The sequence below is a fragment of the Archocentrus centrarchus genome, chromosome 13 (genome assembly GCF_007364275.1).
Source record: "Archocentrus centrarchus isolate MPI-CPG fArcCen1 chromosome 13, fArcCen1, whole genome shotgun sequence".
In the NCBI taxonomy this organism is placed as follows: Eukaryota; Metazoa; Chordata; class Actinopteri; order Cichliformes; family Cichlidae; genus Archocentrus; species Archocentrus centrarchus.
The window spans coordinates 41,838,490-41,857,481 of NC_044358.1; the positions used below are offsets into that span (position 1 = coordinate 41,838,490).

General features: G+C 43.4%; 1 protein-coding gene across 1 annotated transcript; it reads right to left on the reverse strand.

Annotated features, from left to right (window-relative positions):
* Positions 1–696: 696 nt before the first annotated feature.
* chrd (chordin) lies at positions 697–17,521 on the reverse strand. The gene is made up of 21 exons (XM_030744506.1): positions 17,172–17,521; positions 14,739–14,842; positions 14,496–14,622; positions 11,954–12,100; positions 11,728–11,845; positions 11,320–11,407; positions 10,272–10,413; positions 9,887–10,024; positions 9,695–9,777; positions 7,643–7,790; positions 6,367–6,473; positions 5,651–5,930; positions 5,310–5,545; positions 5,106–5,219; positions 4,235–4,432; positions 4,007–4,100; positions 3,819–3,875; positions 3,182–3,285; positions 2,689–2,952; positions 1,934–2,027; positions 697–1,587 (listed from the first exon to the last, which is right to left on the reverse strand). The coding sequence occupies exons 1-21, from the start codon at positions 17,314–17,316 to the stop codon at positions 1,457–1,459; spliced, it is 2,919 nt and encodes a 972-aa protein (XP_030600366.1). The 5' UTR covers positions 17,317–17,521; the 3' UTR covers positions 697–1,456.
* Between the last annotated feature and the right edge of the window lie 1,471 nt (positions 17,522–18,992).

Sequence of the window (18,992 nt, forward strand, 5' to 3'; positions counted from 1 at the left end):
TGACATACTGGAGGTCAACAGGTGTGCAGTCAGCCAGCTGTTGTCAGAGCACACCTCTGGTGTAATAATATACTTTGTCCAACAGAGTGCAGCAGCAAATTTATGTGCATGTCTGTGTATTTGTGTAGTGGAAAAAATTCTGCATGCCCTTTGGCAGTGTGTGTACTCCTGATTCAGGAGTTTGTACATGTGTACATCTGTGAAAATGTATTTATGTTCCAGTCTGTCTGCACTCTGCCTGTGTGTGTCTTTTCATTGGGAGGTATGTATGGGGCAAAACATTACAGAGCACATGTGGTAAGTGATGTGGAAAGCAAGCAAGGGCAGGAAAAAAGAAAGAAGGGATGGAGCAAAAGGGCCAGAAGGAAAAATAAAAAATAAATAGAAGAAATTAAATGACAGAAAAGATCAGAGGAGAAAAGGGAAGAAAGGAAAAAAAGAGAAAGCAAAGGATGAAGTCAGATCAATCTGGTGTGTCACTTCCACTCCACAGCTCCATATGTGAAACACTGCAGAAGAGGAACATGAAGGGAACACAAAAAAGAAAACAACAAAAATGGAAAAAACCCTGCCAGCCCCAGATGAAAAGTGAAGATATAAATGCTAAAAAAGCAACGAGGGAGGAATTGTCAGGCATCCAAAACAAACCCACAGGCCATTTTTTACTAACAAACTTCTTTTTAATTTTTTCCCACACTGTTCAATAAATACAAAAATGTAAACCAGCTTCATATTCATAAACAAAAAAGACAGAGAGCTTCATAAGGTTTGATTGAAGTTCAAAACGGCAACAGGAATAACCAGAGCAGAGAAGCTGTGATCAACCGGAGGTATTTCAGACCTCTCGCTGTCAAACAGTACTGAGCCGTACGTGAGCGATACTGGGTGGAAATGTGCTTACAACAATAAAAGCAGCAGACTGTGGCAGACAGTTTTCAAACCCTATCCTTCCCCCCACTAACTTGACTGTCATGTACATCTTGTTTTGCTTATTACTTATATTCTTTACAGGCCAAAAAAAAAAGAAAAAAAAAAAAAAGAAAACACTCGCACTCACACACATTCACACTGATTTAAGCATCTCTTTCCTCACTGCGTCCAGCGAGAGTGGTGATTGTACTTTAAAGAAGCTCTGTCTGTGAAATCGAACCATCTCACCAACATTTAAAAGTCTGGCTGGAATTCAGAACACTGAACAGCGGTATTGGTTCACACATTTTGTCCCTTTGTTGAGTTGCTTCCAAAAAAAAAAAAATCCAACACATGATCGAGGCACGGAGCAGAAGGCAGCACGTGAGTAAATGCTGGTGGGTCCTCTCCACAGCGCCGTTCCTTCACTTATTGAGTCTTTTATTTCCATTTTATAGGTCGGCTGTGTCCGCTTTGCCTCATTACAATCCTGAAGCTGATAAAGGGTGGGTGTCAGGAGCGGGAAGGAAGGGAAGAGGGGAAGACCTCAGTGAGCAGCTCTGGCTTTGGGTCCATCTTGGAGGTGGGGGATTGGTGGGGGTGGGGGGGGGCAGTAGTGTCTCCAGGTTTGTCTTTTGTCTGGAGCCTTCATCATCATGTCATCTTCCTCTTTGTCATCTGTGGAGAACAGCAAAATCTACTGAGTACCCAAGCAGCAGGATTTGGATGTCATGGTTTGATGCCAACATTGTGCCAGTATTCCACAGCTTCAAATGGGACCTTTTTCATGTCAAGGCGGAAAAAACTCTGGAGGAGGATTTGAATCATCGTGAGACAGAAACAGCCTCCAAGTAAAATGTTTTTAACTAAAGTAGGAGCAACTTGGGCCAATTTATTAAACGGTTCTATGAACAAATTAGATTTTATTGCAGATATTTACACATTGTTAACACCTATTTATACTCATTGAGGTTTTTTATTACATATCAGGTGACCTCTCAAAAGGTGATGATAGTGTGCTTACCAACACATTCAGGACAGCAGGAGCTCTCTGTGCGGGTGATGTTGGAGCAGGTCAGAAGTGGACATTGCTTCCTCTGACACTTGGTCACACCGTGCTGTGGAAAACAATGGAGAAAAATGACGGCTTCATGAAAAAAAAACATGTAGAGTTAAAAGTTGCTTTATTCAACTGTTATAGAAAACCTTCCCTGCTGTGCTGTACTTTTTAGCTGTAAGCTCAACACTGAATATGCAGTCTTTGATAACTGCAATAATACTGTCACCTTTCTGCTAATTTCTTTAAGATTATCTGGCTAATAAAAATTATGTCCATTACCACTGTAGCTAACAGAGTTAGCTATAGTGGCTAGGTAGGATACAAAGCCTTTATTAGCATTCTTAACCAATACCAGCTGTTGCCTACTGCAGCTGGAAATGAGGATGATGTGAACAGTGACCAAAAAAAGAATAACTCTAACAGTGAACTGAAAGACACTTAAATGTTGAACGCTACTGAGGAGAACAGCAAAACTGGGTGATAACTCAATAATGGAATTGGTCCAAATGACACTGCTCATAGTTATTTGGGCTGCGGTTGATAGAAAAAATCCTCTTCAGAGCCATTTTAAAGTTTCATTAGACACAAACTATGAACTATGATTCATTTCCTTTGTTGTGTAATAAAATAGCACATTCAAGTATCTAAAACACTTTACTAATATTAAATTAACATTTGGGCAGAGTAAAAGAATTTCCTCTTGTGTCATATTTACTTACATCACACCAGCAGTTGATGCACTTCATCTCACCAAACAGCGGCACCCAGGGATGCCAGCTGTCGCCGTTGTGGTAATAGTTCTTGCCAAATTTGCAGTATCTGGGGCTGTCGGCTTGCATCATGTCACTCTGCTCCAGGCCTGCAGTGGTCCTCGCCTCCTGTGGACATACCTTACAGCAGTCGGTGGGGTGACGTCTCACTGGGTGACTGCAGGTCAGCACCGGACACGTCACCTTCTCGCAGTGAACCTCTCCTGTAGATCCCTATGGATGAAACACAGCCACAGCAGCAGGTTAGCAGCAATTCTCAACTTCTGCAGCTGACTTATTGCTTTTTCCACATAAATAGTTTGGACATTTTCCAAGCAAGAACTGATGAGAAATGTATTTAGGCTTCAATTCTTTGGAGTCTAACACAAGACAAATGATCCTTTAAGAGCCTTCAGAAAGTAAAGGCAGCCAGATGTGAAGGGATTTATTGATCTATATTTACCTTGCAACTGCAGACAGCACATTTAATGTAGCCAAAGGGAGGAACAAAGGGATGCCATGTGGTTCCCGGGGCGTGCATCTTCTGGTCTCCTTCGAAGTAACAACCTGACAAAGAGAAAAGGTTACTGAGGACAGTCGATAAGGAACTCCCTGAATGAGAAAATGCAGCATAGAAATAAAGACAAAAGAAAAGTTAAAGGGGATCTGTTATGCATTTGAGTGATTTTAGATTAAACATGGCTGTATGTACAAGTACTCCTTGTGAGCCCATAGCCTTTAAATGCTCAGATATTTCTAATCTTGGCTCAGTAATAGCAGATATCCTTAATATGATCATCTCAGCTCTGGCTACTTGTTGTTCTAACCAGTTTCATGAGGGGCTCCCAATCAGAAAAAAGCTGGCTGAAAAGGAGGAGGAAGAGGGCTAAAAAATGACTTGTTTCAGTCAGCAGATAAACTGAGGAGCTGTGTCAAGGGTCTAAGATAAATGAGGATTACTTCTAACTGTGAGTCATGCAGAGCTGCTCTATTGGAGATTAACAATGAAAATATGGAGGTGGAAATGAGCAAAAAAGGTCCCTTTCAAAGAATGAGAAAGAAACAGAAGTTGAGTTACCCACAGGAGAATTGGTGCCTACCTTCAGGATGTTCATCAACCCTCTCTGGAGCTTTCATGTCCTTGGGCTCCTTCCTCTCTGTACAGGAAAAGGGAAATGGAGGAATTAGTTTGAAGCTTTACGATTGCTGTGGGGATAAAATGTCCACAGAAAGCAGTATGAAACCTGATGCTGAACACATTTACGGAACCAGAATCAGACTATCTCACCATCACAGATGGGACAGCACTTGCCCTCCGGTTTAATGGTTCTGGAGCAGGTCAACGCTGGGCAGATGACTGGATCACAAATCACTGTTCGCTTCTACAGCAGAAAAGTCCAAACGTTTGACACAGACATGAGTGAGACATGAACTGCTTTTTAAATGTTACAACATTCTATTATAATTGTTAATTTGAGCATCAAAGAACTGCTTTTTTTGTGTTTCTGGTTCTAACCTGGCAGATGCAGGAGAAACATTTGTCATAGTTGGGTGTCCAGCTGGAACCGTGAGGGTAGTGCTGGTTCTCAAAGAAACAGGTATGGGGGTCTTTTTTCAGCTCCTCGGGGTCCTTTGCGAGCAAGTCATCAAACTCCTCCTCCTCCTCCTCCGCCTCGCTCCTGGTCCCAAACTCACAGTTGTTTGGAACATGGACCTGGTGAGCGGAAATGTGTGGGGGAAAGAAAGGAAGCGACAGATGGATGTGGAGGGCATGAAAGAAAAACAAGAAAGGGTGGGGGAAATAAGGTCAGAAAAGGAAAGAGAAAAGGAAGGTTAGGGCAGGAGTGATGCTGGACACAGCTGACTCAAAACTGGTGTCAAGTCAACTTGTTAACTGTTCCTAAATGGTGCATTTTCATGCTCCTGAGCAGATGGCTGTTTATGTGTTGGACCTGTTTTCTATTAAAACAGCTGGATCCTTCTGTTCTAAATGTGTGTTTTTCTTCCTTGTACCTGGCAGCCTACAAATACTGTTCAACAACTACACCTGCAATGTTGCAACTAGCTTTGTAAGCAACTGTGGGCCGTGTTTGTGTGTCTCCTTGATCCACATTAAAATGGATTCTTCACCTCTTTGACAGACAGACAGCACCTGCCAGTGAAAGTGTGCTGTTTGTGTGGGCTAGCGTCCACTAAGTGGGTAATCGCACAGACTCGTAAACACTCAGATGGCTTCCATAGCTTCCATATGCACACATGCAAAATTACACTTCAAACTGTGGAATCATAGTGGTTACATTGATCTTTTATACAGTCTACATTTGACGAAACCACAAAAATGCACGTTTTATTAAAAAGCACAAACTGAACACAGAAGTTGAACATACCTGTCCTCGTATTTCTCCTTGAGGGTTCATCTTGGTGCTAACCTGGATGAAGGCTGTTCCCTGGTCCAGATGTTTCAGTAATTCAACACTGATATCCTTTAACACTCCCTGAGCCTGGAGGAGACAAAAGACAAACAACCTGAGTGTTTTTCTGTATTCCAAATTTGCTGATTTAGGACACATTTATGGTGTACACTGATGTACCTTTGAGCCATAAAAGCCAGTGAGCAGCCTCATGTGGGTGTTGTCATCTAGCTCTCCAATCTCAGCCAGTCCATGGAGGCGGGCGTTCACGGTCAGGTCATCGGTTTGGCTGAGGCCTGCGACAAGTATCTCATAATGCAGGTGGCAGTGTTTGTCCACTGACACCCAGGCGTGTCCAGAAGCACCCGTTCTTACTGGTGGGGACACAAAGTGCCCAGCTAGAGGGGTGGGCAACTCTGGAGAAAGAAGAAGGAACATTAAATGAGGAAGCAGTTTTTGGATGTATTTTATTAATTTCATAACCTTCCTCCCACCAGTCCCTTCCCTCCATCTGTGTATACCATGTCTAGGTGCCTCAAGGCCACTATAAGGGAGGGCCTTGATCTGCCCCCGCAGCTCCCCCTCCTGGCTGTGTGCTGTTGCTACATTGATGAAGAGCTCATTTTGCAGCAGCATGTGGATGTGGCGAGCCTCCAGGCGGCTCCAGGTGCCCACTGCCTGCCCTGTGGCCTTGCTGTAGTCTAGAGTTAAATCGTGCAGGATGGAGCGCTTGTTTCTCCTCCGTGGTTTCAACTCGACAGTGAGGCTGACGACATCGCTGGTGAGCCCCGCGATCTGAACCTGCATGAAGAGGATGAGAGAAAAAGGGTTGAAATCTAATCACTGTCAGCAATGTATGGGTCTCTGATAATTTTACTGTATAGTTATTATAATAAAATCCAGTTGCTGCTGCCTCTGCAACCCGCTTCTTTATTTCTTGCTATTCATGCTATTTCTAAATTAATCAGTGTCATGTCCACCGTCTGTAATGTCTGCTCTATTCTGAGGGTGGACTCTTGCTGCTGATCTTGCCACATATGCATGTTAAAGGGTGGTGAGGTCCCCTGAACAGAACCCCTCTAAATATAAATTACTACACATTGAAATAATAAGCCTATTTTGACTAAAGTGTCCTGACAGAAATACAGCTGGACCTCTTGCAACACTCAGACAAAATATTTATTGCAATACTGATTTTTGAATAACCAGAACCCTCCGAGAGTGAGCAGACTCATACCTGGTAGTGCAGCGTTCCGTTATCATGGAGGCTGAAGATAGCAGATCCCACGCCTCCCGTCTTCCCCGGGATCAATGCATCATTGCTGGACATCACGCTCTGAATAGCTGCGCCAGAGAAAGACAGATTACTATCAAAAACTTTAGAGCACATTCCTGTTTGCATTACTTATCTAAAACTATCCCCTTAGACGGCCCTCTCCTTAATGTACAGCCTGACGGCATGCGAGATGAGGTAACGATTTCTGTCACGTTCAAGTTTTCTGAGAAAGAAAAACTCTTTAGCCACAATTTTAACTTACAATTTTGTTCACTTACTGAAAAAGAGTCATTGAGGGGCAGATTCAATTGGACTGTTAATCAAGAGGTGTGTCTGGTTGTGTGACTGTGTGAGAATTCAGGCTAAAAGCATATATGTTGGCACATGTGCATACAAAAACCCACCCAAGATCAAGCCTCAAAATGAGGTAACCTTTGCTGAAAGCAGAAGGCTTAGAAAGACTGAGCTGAGAGGACAAGGGGGAATGAGTAATAGAGAAGAGTGCTGAGAAAATTTTTCAAAAATGACAGACAAAAAGAAGCCAGCGAGGCAGAATTACGCCAAAAAGGAGAGGAGATGATGGGATAGAGATGTGAAGGGAGAGGCTATGAGAATGAGAGAGGGAAAGAGTTGAAGAGAAAAGAGGGAGAGGGGAAAAGAGGGTGTTGGGTTTGAATTCTTCAGACATAATGTCAAGCTGTTAATCACAGGAACGGAACACCGGCATGGAGACACAAGTCCAGCAGACTGTGACCTTGGCAGTGCCAGTGTGTGGGTGAGTGTGTGTGTAAAGATGTTATTACAAACAAGCATCATCATACATATTTGTCTGTGTATCACAATAAATATTTCAGAGTGCTGGACACACTGATGTGAAACGTCCAAGTATGCATCGCATGGAAAGACCATGTGTGCACGCTTTAACGGTTTCAGACGATTAGGCTGTCCACAACATTCCTGAAGCCGCCTTTCACTCTCTGTCTCTTTCACACACACACACACACACACACACACGCACAAACACAGTGTTGGTGGGCCACCAAGTCAAACAGAAGGTCTATAAACATGGTTTTCCCCCAGCGATAAGACTTGAAAGAACACAGAGTATTTATAGAGGCGAATGACAAAAACAGTCCACAGATGGACGAGCCAACAAACCAACAGAACACATTCTCAGCAGCCTCATTGTCTGGTGTCTTAACCCTACTGGTCACATGTATAAGTAGGGAGCACTTACTGTCACAAGATTTTCTGCCTGTGATGAAGCCCGAGATCTGCCTGGGATCCTGACCCTCTGCGGCCACAGCGATCTCCAGCTGACCGCGAGATAACCAGAACAGCTCGCGGCTGTTCAGGTCCGTCAGCACCTCTGCAAAGTCTGGATCCTGCTCAGATTGGAAAATACAAAAAGTTAAATGTGGATCCACAAAGAGGACAAACATAAAACCAGTTTCCCCTGCAAACCAATGCCTTTTCAGTGCTAGCAATGAAAATGTCACATTATGCTGTTTAGATGCTGTTGGCAGAATGTTGGTATGTTACCAGAGTAACCAAACCACAACATATTTAAACCAGTATCCAAATAATATGAACATTTTTTCTTCATTTTGTGCTAAAAGGCGATCTGCAGCACAGAGAGCAAAACAAAACCCAGGACGCTGAAATCTGCTCGAGATAAAATAAATACAGCAGTCAAAAAGGCATCACAAAGTCAGAGAGCATTAATGGCTTTCTGACTGATTAGTGATTAATTAAGCACATGTGGACATTAGCTCTGCATTCTCTTACAGGATTAATTACACACAAATGGCTCTTTTACCGAAAGAAAATGTCTTTAAGAACACCCCCACTGACAGATGCACTCTTAAAACTTGGGGCAAAAAATATGGCTTGCATTGCTCATACTGAGAGAAGTTCAATTTAATGCAGGCTGACCACACTCCAAAAAAGACATAGAAAAATGTTGGATTAATAGGACAGATGCGCCAGTGCGTTTGGAGAAATGTTACTTTTATGACCTCTGGGGCCACAGTTCAATATAAATACACATGTACCATAAATCCACACAGTGAGGGGTCAAAACAGAGTGGGAACGGCAAAAGGGGGCTCCAGAGAGGGAAGGTGAATGGACACAATAATGAGAGAGGAGGGAAAAATAAAGCCAATTATCTTCATCATCATTATCCAACTAGAAATGATGTACGATATGTAGTTCATAGTTAAAGTGCGTGTTTTGCACATATTTTTCATGGACAGTCTCAGAAAGAGGCGCATCGGCCCTTCGCGCAATTCCTGGCAGAATTAAAAACAGACCCGCCTTTCATCACTCCTCCTCCTCCCTCCCTCCTTCCTCCCTCCATCCATCTGAGCCCCACAGACCACTAACCACTGACATGTGTGAGGAGTGTGTACGCAGTGCATCCTCTTTACCTCCCTCTTTTTCTCCGCGACGTCTCATCCCAAGCTCACATCTGTCTCCTGCAAAACTACTTGCAAACTTTCTCCCCTCCGCAGTTTCCTCTACATCCAGATTTTTTTTTCTAGCCCTGTCTCAGCTGTGATCAGAGCGGCGGTGGCGGCAACAAAGCTAGGATGTGGTGACAAAACCACATCTCCAAGAGGAAGAGGCGTGGGGTGTTCTGCGCCCTAGGTTTCTTAGTGAAAACAACACTGCGCCTCCTCCAGTCAGCCAATTAACTGTTAGTCTGCCACCCCTTATCTGTTAGTCCATCTCATGGTGGTGTGGTGGTTAGCACTGTTTCCTCACAGCAAGAAGGTCCTGGGTTCAAATACACCTTCTGGTTGGGGCCTTTCTGCGTGGGCTCTTTTGTGGCAGCTTGCAGGTTTAGATTAATTGATTATTCTAAATTGCCCATAGGCGTGAATGTGAGTGTCCAGGGTGTACCCTGCCTCTCACTCTATGGCAACTGGGATAGGCTCCAGGCCCCCTGTGACCCTGAATTGGATAAGTGGAAGAAAATGGATGGATGGATTCTGTGGCAGTAAACTTATCTAATATTTCTCTCACAAAAAAAAATCTCCCTCAGTATGCAGAGTCAACTACACCTTGAGTCTGGTATGAAAGGAGTTTATTCTGAGTTTCATATATTATGGCAGCTTCGGTGGTATTAAACAACATTACGAACACAAGCATCATTTACAATAAAGTTTTAAGGTCGTGCAAATTTCTCAGAAGAAACATGAACGGGGGGAGGGGGGGGGGGGGGCATCGGGGATACAGGAGAAGTCAGGGAACTGTACATCAAGCTTAATGCCCCTGGGTACTCACATGAGAGGTGATGTTGGCTCGGATCTCTCTCAGAACATGTTGCCGATACAAGAGCTGGACTCGGATGGGCACCAAAACGGGGTCTGAGGAGAGGGAGAGAGAGTTGTCTCAGTTTCACCCCTTTCCACTCCCTGATTTGCAGATTGAATCACTGACATTTACAGAAAGATTTCAAGAAAATAACCCCCCCACCTTTATCCTTGTGTTGGATGAGGCCCTGCAGGATGAGGATGAAGTGGAGGTTGTTCTCAGTGTCACTCAGTGTCAACATGGCGATGCCTCCCATGGCTGAATTCTCCTCCTCTGATGCCAATATTGAACTGAATGTCTCTGTATAAAACACATGTGGACATTAGCTCTGCATTCTCTTACAGGACTTGTAAACAAAGCAGGCACATTTTAGCTACATTAATCCACACAAAGCCTTTTAAGATTACATGAAAATATACACTGTTCTGCTGCTTTGTAAATATTGAGCTTATTGTGTACTGTGACACAAAGACAAAGGCGTACACTTGTCTAAAGGAAAAAAAAATGAACCATGAGAGAACCACAGTATCCCCACATGGATACACACCAGCAAACAGGGCTCTGTGTTTGATGATCCTTCCCTCCACTTCTTCTCGTTGGCCTGTAGACGTGGACATACTGATGCGCATCTGCTCTGACTGCAGCTGTCGCAGCAGAGGCTCAGCCACGTTCTTCCATACTCCGCAGATCTACACACAGAAGCAGGTAAGTGTTTAAAACATGAAAATAATTTCCTACTTTTTCAGGATGGCAGAAAAAGACACAGATAACACATGCACATCTGTTCAATGCATCCAGCTATTGTACTCTCAATCCTGGGCTGCAAACCTTCAACATAAAACCTCTCCCTGACAGCAGAGAGAAGAAATGTGGCAGTGTGCCTGCACCTCATAACTCAAGAGTTCAGGGGTAATCTCCATTTTAATTAGCAATGTTCTCTGTCCCCCTGCTAAGCAGTGATGTAACATGTGAAAAATCCTCTCTTTCCCAAAAGTTTTGCTCAAGCAAACCCCCCCCTCGCCATATCCCTCCTTCCTTTTTTCGTGCCAGAGTGTTTTCTCTAAGGTCCTCTGGTGCTTGACGCTGACATTTATCTAAAAATAATAATAGGCCCAATTTCTGGGACCTGCATTTAGGGGGCTCCTGCCTCACTGAGCAGGCAGTTCAGGTTTGAAATGGAATGCGGAGATGTGTGTGTATTTTGGCAGGAAACGATGTGTAGTGACAGCGTCAAACCCCGGGGAGCATGTGGACACACATACACAGTTAGTACCGTTACATCAACATATCAGTTTACTGATGTATCTGGATAACACTGGCCTGTTATTAACCTTAAAAAACCTGAACGGCCACATGACTGCAATCAGGCTGCATTTGTGATATTCAGAAACACGCAGTGAAACGGAGAGGAAGTGTCGCCGCGTGTGTACGATTGTGTCAGTGAGTGTGTTTATTGTTTATTATTGCAGAGTGAGTTATGAGTGAAGAAGTCGTAGGGTGAGAACATTCTTCACACTGGTGCTTTATTTCCATTTCTCTCAGGAAACACACATGCACATAAAACAGGAAGCAAGGAGATGATTTCCGATTCTTACCATGTCCGACTGACCCTTGGGGACTCTGTACTCAAAAGCAGGGGTCCCATCTGAGTCCAGGAAGACAATCTTACTGGGACTGGCTATTCTGGAAAGCGAGAATGAGGGGTAAGCAAAATGTAGGCATAAAAATGGGCAAAAATTTAATTTAAAATGTTAATTGCTGCAATTTTACATTTATAACTATTTTTCTCCAATTCCAGTTTTGTATTCTATAATACTGAATGCCACTCCAAAAATGTCTTTATTTAAAGAAAATAGAAAACTCTCTGAACACAGGAGGTTTGTTTGGAATAATCCCAAAAGGAGCTGGAATAGTTAGCATAAGCACTGATCTTAGTGTAGCTGATCACAAAAAGAAGGGAGCGACACCTGCTGAGAAACAAGAGGGTGAGAGGGAGGTCTTACCTCTTGTATGTGATGGAAAAGGTCAGGCTGCTTCTGGTCAGAGTAAAGCGAACTCTGGCAACTCCACTAGAGCAGGGCAGCCATGAGTCCTTCACTCCTGTCAACACTGCTACAAAGTCTACACAACAACAGCATCTTGAATTAGCTGTAGTGTCTTATTTCAAGCTCCATATTATGTGTGTACAGGGCAATTCTGTCTATTTGTGAGCAGGTGCTCAAAACGTACCCGTGCGGCTCTCCCCCGGCCCCACGTCCTCGGAGCTCAGGTAGGATCTGTCATTGTATGACTTATGGAGCTCTTCCTCCCTCTCTTTGCTCTTCCGGCGGAAATATTCAAAGGTGTTCAGCACCGAGTCAATCTGCTGTTTGCCACCTTCAAAAGAAAAATAAAAGTAAGAAACACACTGAGACACCTGCAAATAGCGTAAAATGCTATATATGGAAATGCAGAGTTTCCTAAAATACTGTATTGAAAATGGACGCTGACCTAAATCAATTCAACACTGTAAATGCAAGCAGTGTCCTTACATAATTTAAATTAGCACATTTAACTTAAGTATGTAAACTTCAGAAACTAGCATAAATGAAGTACTCTGTACTCTTTGCCTGCATTTATTTCATTTGTTGATGTTTACTTTTTCTCATGGGAATAAGTTTGGTCAGTTCGGTTATGTTGTGTTTAGACTTCTTGTGGATGTGAAATGTGGTTTCTACTGTTTGTGTGGCTGAGAACGCTGTACAGGGGTAGCCAATAACACATGAACAGGACACATGAATGAGAAAAAATGAGATGTCTGTCTCTTAACACACAGCGTAAATACTGTGTGCAAGCATGCCTAACCTCTAAAAAAAATAGTTTATTTATTTCTTTTGCTAAACTATGGCTGCAATAAGTGCATTTAATTTAAAACTAAGTAAATCTCGTTGCTTTGGTGTACTATAATTGGTATATTTTTGGAGGCAGTGGGTCTGCATAATTCTTTTGAAAAACGTTATCGTGTGTGACTTAACCTAGCTAAGTAAATACAATAATAAGAAAGTAATCAAAATAAACATGTTGAGCAAATTAACTAAATAAGTGACATTAACTTGTTTATTCTGACTGTGCTATATTTCAGGAGGATAAGTCGCAAACTGAATATAGAACGACAAATAAGAGCTCTTATTTAAGCAGCAAGTTCTTAGACCTTTGTGAAGCCAACTCATCAAATTCTCTGGAAAACCCAAATGCTATTACTACAGCTAAGCTGCTGAGATTTCTTTCAGCGTCTGCCTTTGAAAACAGTGTCAGCACCTGGCAAGATAAACAGCATAAAGCCAAACATTTGAAAACCAATTCTGCCAAAGTCTGGTGCACACGCGTCAATAAAACGTTTGCTGTTGTGCTTTAAGGACGGATGGCGTGCAAAACCTGTGGATAAAAGTGACTGAACGGTGACAAATCTAGGCTGAGCGCAGCAGGTAGAAACTCCCAAAAAATGAGGAGAGACAGGAAGAAAAAAAAAATAAAAAATGCAACAGAAGACGTCAGATGCCATTTATTTCCTCTCTCTCAGCACCGGTTGTCTCTTGCAGCAGAAGAACTTAAGGAGAATTGGGAGTGACACTGGCATGCGATCCTAACAATGACCTGCTGTTTCACACAGACTCGCCTGATGTAGTGTGTGGATACACACACATGCACAGACATACAGTGACACACAAGGCGGTGCTCATTCAGCCAAACAGAGCCCCCCCCCCCGTGCCCGACATGTTCTTGAGAACGCAAACCGCACTCTGCCTCTTAGTCACCCAAACGCTATTTCACCAAAAAGCTGTCTTTTTTGTGTGTGTGTTTTTGTTTTTTTCCCCTAAGGAACTCAACTGGACTGTCTGCTGTGTCGGATTCACACACATGTCGAAACACACCACCTACAAATCTCCAATCTCATGATTCGTCTGCTCTACTGGGCACGCTCGAGGCCTTCTGGGCAGCATCACTCTCACTTCTCCCCACTTGGCAATACTACATCCTCAGGTGCGCACACACACACACACACACACCATTTTCCAGCACTTACACAAATATACCAGTTGCAAGGCTGCCAAAGCTAAGACAAACACTCTCAACCTTTTCCTTAAAACTTGACCACAACACACACATAGTGTCCCCACAGTGTTTTACCTTTACTTTCCATTCCATTACCATGCCATGGAGAAAAACACCCATGGAGAATACCACTGCAGCATGAAGACCCACCCTGTGTGTGCGTGAGTGTGTGAGCATGTGCAAAGCAGTTCTAACTCCCTAATGGGGTGAAACAGTGTGCGCAGCAGTGTGTGGACAAGGTAAGTGACTATGTGAGAATGAGGCTAAGTAGGTGGGTGGTGCTTTCAGCTGAGACTGGTTAGGGAAAATGTCTATTTGATGCGGCTGAATGGAAAAACAATTGACTCGCTCATTGTATTCAGCAGCTGTTCTGAAGGCTAACTAGCTCACCCAGGGGAGGGGAGAAAAAAAACCACCAGGAAAAGGTGACAGTGAGGGGGAAGAAGGAGGAGGAGAGGAAGGAGAGAAAGAAAGAAATATGAATCAACCAGAATAAACAAAAGAAAATGTGGAAAAGAAATTGCTGATGTGACAAAGGAGGGAAGCAACTGTTTTTCCCCGTATGGTTTGTTGCTTTTTCAGCTGATTGTTACGTGTGTATTTAGGACTCCTAGAATGGATTCAAATCTGAGAAAAAACCTGAGAGCAACAATTGACAACTGAGTCTGAGGATGATTACCTTGAAGACAGGTTTTGCAGCAGTGCCCTGCCAGCTGGACGGGGTTATCACAGTCCAGGGCTGGACAGTCCTGCTTTATGTTCTTGCAGTTCACCTTCCCCATCATCTTACCACGGCGAGGCTTTTGCTAATACAGAAAACCACACACATTATTCAGCTCACTGGGAGTCAGAGCTTACTGCAAAGTAAAAAAAAAAGTGAAACACAACATGTTGAGTGAGATCATACTGAGGCGAGACTTACAGGTTCGCAGTGGCACTGGACACAGTGCATGATGCCAAAGGGCTCCCCCAGGTCTGGGTGCCACTTGTCTTCCAGGGAGTAAAAGTGACCTCCAAATGAGCATCCTGCAACACAAAAGTTGTTGATTATACACAGCAGCCTTCAGGAGGAAACACGAGGCAGTTACCAGCCTCATTTCTTTGGCTCTTTTCAAACCAAAGAACAACTTGATTAGAAAAGCAAAGTTATATTTTCAAAAATGAGATTTTTTTTTTTTTCTTATCGATGCTAAAATTAATTATGGGAAGCAAAGAAAAAATAACAAAGCATTTTAAGATATGAGCTGGACCTTTTGGTATTTAGAGTGGACATATTATGCATTTTCTGTCATAAATTTCAAAGGTCCGAGTATGTACAAGAACCCTCTATGAACTAAGGGCAGATACCCCTAATGTAGTCATCACAGGCACACAGTAGCACCCACCTGCTGTCTGAACCTTTTGTGTATGCAGCCCAGAAAACTGGTCAAAAGGGAGGTGGGGGGGTGGGGGCTGTTTGTCTTGCTTCAGACGGTGGATGGAGAGTGTGTGTGTGTGTGTGTGTTGGGGGGGGGGGGGGGGGGCACAAAGGTCCAGTACAAGATAAATAAGGATTATTTTGAACAGAGAATCATGCAAAGCTACTCTAGTAGGTTCCACTAATAAATAATATGCAGCTGAAAATGAGCATAATAGGTCCACTTTAAGAGCAAGAAAAAGTTAAACTGTTTTTTTTTTTTTTTTAATGACAAACCACACATACCAGACCACAATACTCATTTGCATACTTAACAAATAAATCCCACATACTAGCTCACTGCCCAGACTTGCTGGAAGCCACCTAAACTCCCTGGATGCCTCATGTTTTGGAACTCAACCCCTGCATCCTGTCTGATCTAAATGATCCGGAGAGACGTGCCATTTTCCACTGAAACTTTATCAGAGTTCCCCAGGAACACACACACACGCACACACACACAGAGCACAGGCCAACCCTTAATTAATTCAGCGGGCATTTTATAAATATTATACAATATATAGCACTTCTGTGAAAAGGATTTTTGCAGTACATAATGCGTCCGTTTTGTTTCACTCTACTTTAGCATCAGTTCTAAAATGAAAACTTTTTTTTGAACTAGGCAAACTCTTTCCTTATTTACCCAGAGTGAATGTGAAGAAACTCCAACACTCTTGCAGCTGAAAAGTCAGCACATTATAGTGAGCCTTGCACTTTAAATCCAGTGTGCTGGAGCAGAGCCACGGCTATAAAATACACATCCCTGTTCTAATATGTAGGGACCGGGCTGTATATTGATGTTACAGGGGATAAAAATAGCTTTTAGTGTTGTTATTACAAGGTTGCACTCATAATTAAGTGTTTGTCACGCTGAGTTACTACAGGAGTATTGTAATTATTTTTTGGTTAGGGTGACTGTATGTGGTGTGCACACAAACTTGATGTTACCCCTGGCCAGCTTCACTCGATCTGATGGCTCTCCTCGCTCCTCCACCAAGCTGGTTCGCATTATTCTTTCATTAAAGTGACTGCACACTTTAAACAGTCCAGTCGAGTTAAAGGGAGCCAAACTGAGAGCCTGCCACTCCGTGCTGCGCTGAAATAAATCATCTCGGAGGAGCCAATGCTTGTAATGGAAAGTCGATTGATTAGAGTTTCCAACATGAAATTACACGTTATAAGGGGGTGTTTAACGTGGAGTTCCCGCTGCTCTGAACTCCAGAGTAGTTACCTTATAAAAACCGCAGCGAGCTTTGTACGAAGGGGCTTTCACACATGAATCAAAAGGCATCCACTGCGGTTATGACTCACATGTTTGCCGCTAGTTTACACATGAAGCAACCTGGAACTGAAGAAGGAAACTCGGGGGAAAAAAAGAGGCCGTGTACTATTGCAGTGGAAGAAGTTCCCTTTTCCTGCGGAGATTTAACGGTTTTTAAACGTTATCCAGCTCAGCTATCCCGAACAGCGCCAGAGGGTTGAACTAGGGTCATAACCTCTCACCCCTATAGCGCACGTAGCAACGCACCCCTACCTTCATAAGAAAATTTATAGTATGTTTGTACCAAAGTGTGCCCACTTCGGTAAAACCTTCAAACCAAACAGAATTAATTTAAAATAAAATTGGACTTTTACATTGATAATTAGCTGGTGCTCAGTGCTGCCCCCTGGGAAACAGCTTACTCAGCAGGGTTATCTGGTTTTGAAGCTTGAAATTGATACCAGTAAATGCAGCTTGTTGTAGCCAAACCCTGACGTCTGCATCCTTTAAAGGCTTTCAAGGAGTGCAGCCATTTTTTTATAGGCATCGGTCGTATAAATACTCACTCTGGCTGCCAGCAGAATCGGTCACAGTGGCCTAAATTATCACATTGTAAAACCATAGGAAACGAACCATACCTGATGAGCCTTTGAAGGGCAGCGGTTCTCTCTCGGGCTGGATGGGCAGAGAGGGAGACTTGAGCCGCGAGGCCGCTCCGCTGTGCAGCCACCACGCGCAGCTTAGTGCGCAAAGCAGGGAGTGGAGCGCGCGGGGAAGCAGCATCCCAAACCTCCGCAGAACACTTCCTTCAAAATTCCCGAAAAGCCGACGGCTTAAAGCGACTGGGACAGTAACGAAAAAAAAAATAAAAAAGTTTCCTCCTTATACCAAAACGTCCTTTGTCATTAGGTTTGAAAGTCCGCTGTTTGGAATCATCCGAGTTTGAGCCAGGCAGAAAGTTTTCCGAAAGCAGAGCTGTACTTGCACTCTTTCCTCAGTACCAGCGGTCTCCTCGCAGCTCCGTCCCTTTTCGATTTTATAGGCTGCTTCCCTGACAGCTCGAAACAGCCGGGAGGAGGGGGGAGAGAGGGATGAAGGATGGGCCGGGTGCTGGGTGAGGGGTGGGTGATGGAAAGGGCAATTGACACCTCTATCAACTCAATAAGCTGTCAAAATGACTGGGCATCGTAACATTGTGTTTCAACACACATATCGACGAGGTGTCACCATAAATACTGTCCCTGTTATTGCATCAGCTTTGTAAATGTTATTTTTGGTTGTTAAAGTAAAATGTCATCATACACGTTTGCTAAAACAGAGCTATAGTTTCTTTTCAGCGTGGGTCAATGTTGGCGCTTTTAATTCTGCTGCTTCGATATTAAAGATGCCAGCTCAGTTTGAGACTAAACTAGACCAGGTCAGTTATAGTAGGACACTTTCTTGATTTAGTTCTCGTGTAATCGTATCAGTGTTGCTGTTATTTAGTGTGATGACTCCTTTATCCATCTATTTCCCTCTTTAATCATTTGGCCTTTACACAGATTAAAGCACTGTGCCGTGATTTTCACACTCCGCAGCAGAGATAAAGCCTAATCTGCTCACTGTGGGGAGCGCCACATTTTAGCCATCGAGCAGGAGCTGCACAAGTGCGAATCTCCAGCTCATGTACAGTAAGGAATGCGTTAGTGTCCGCTGCTTTTCCCCTATTTTTTCAACTGTGCTTGGCGCTGAGACCTAAGTGACTTAACAGAAACAAATGAAAATAGTTGGAATACCTCATGGCAAATTTCTCCTGGCCTTTCTGCAGACCTCTGCGCTATTACCCCACAGTTTCTTCTGGCTTGTCTAGAAGTCATATCTGCTTGAATAATTCTACTTAAAGTCATGTTTATTATGTCTTTTTAAAATATTGTGAAGGTGCCGGGGTTGGTTAACCAAAAGTCTTTTTAAAACTCACCACATCAACAACAAGTGAAATGTATTAGGGTCTATTTAGCTCTGGGAAATGTCGCCATCAAACAAAGGCGAGCGGTTAGCAGTCCAGTTACTCACAGTGGTCCCTTGAGAGGGGAGCCCAGAACAAACAGGTCAAGTTTACATTACAATAGTGCTGCTCATGGTTGATTTTAACCACAGAGATCAGGGAGTTCAGGGAAGGTCAGCCTCATCGTATGCTTTTGGAATAAAGAAGAGGCTGGTTAGGAGGGTTTGTCAGAATGTTGCCAAGCTTTCTGTATGGACAGTTCAGCTTGAGGTTTCATTTTGCTCGTCTCTTCTATCAAGTCTCCAGACCCCACTTACAGAACCACTGATGGACAGCAGCACTGTGCACTCCACTATATATCATCTAATTCCTCTATGGGTGACTTTGTACATAAACAGGCTAGAAAAGCCGTTAATATTGATAGCTCTATTAAATCGTTGCCTAAAAGGCGCCAAGTCTAATTCGTTTTGTGCCA

Excerpts from the sequence above, each read along its gene's own strand:
- chrd (XM_030744506.1), bottom strand. The coding sequence starts at position 17,316 with ATGCTGCTTCCCCGCGCGCTCCACTCCCTGCTTTGCGCACTAAGCTGC. Across the intron at positions 11,846-11,953 it reads GCCGGGGGAGAGCCGCACGG|ACTTTGTAGCAGTGTTGACA; the intron begins GTACGTTTTGAG and ends GTTGTTGTGTAG. Across the intron at positions 9,778-9,886 it reads CATCCAACACAAGGATAAAG|ACCCCGTTTTGGTGCCCATC; the intron begins GTGGGGGGGTTA and ends CCCTCTCCTCAG.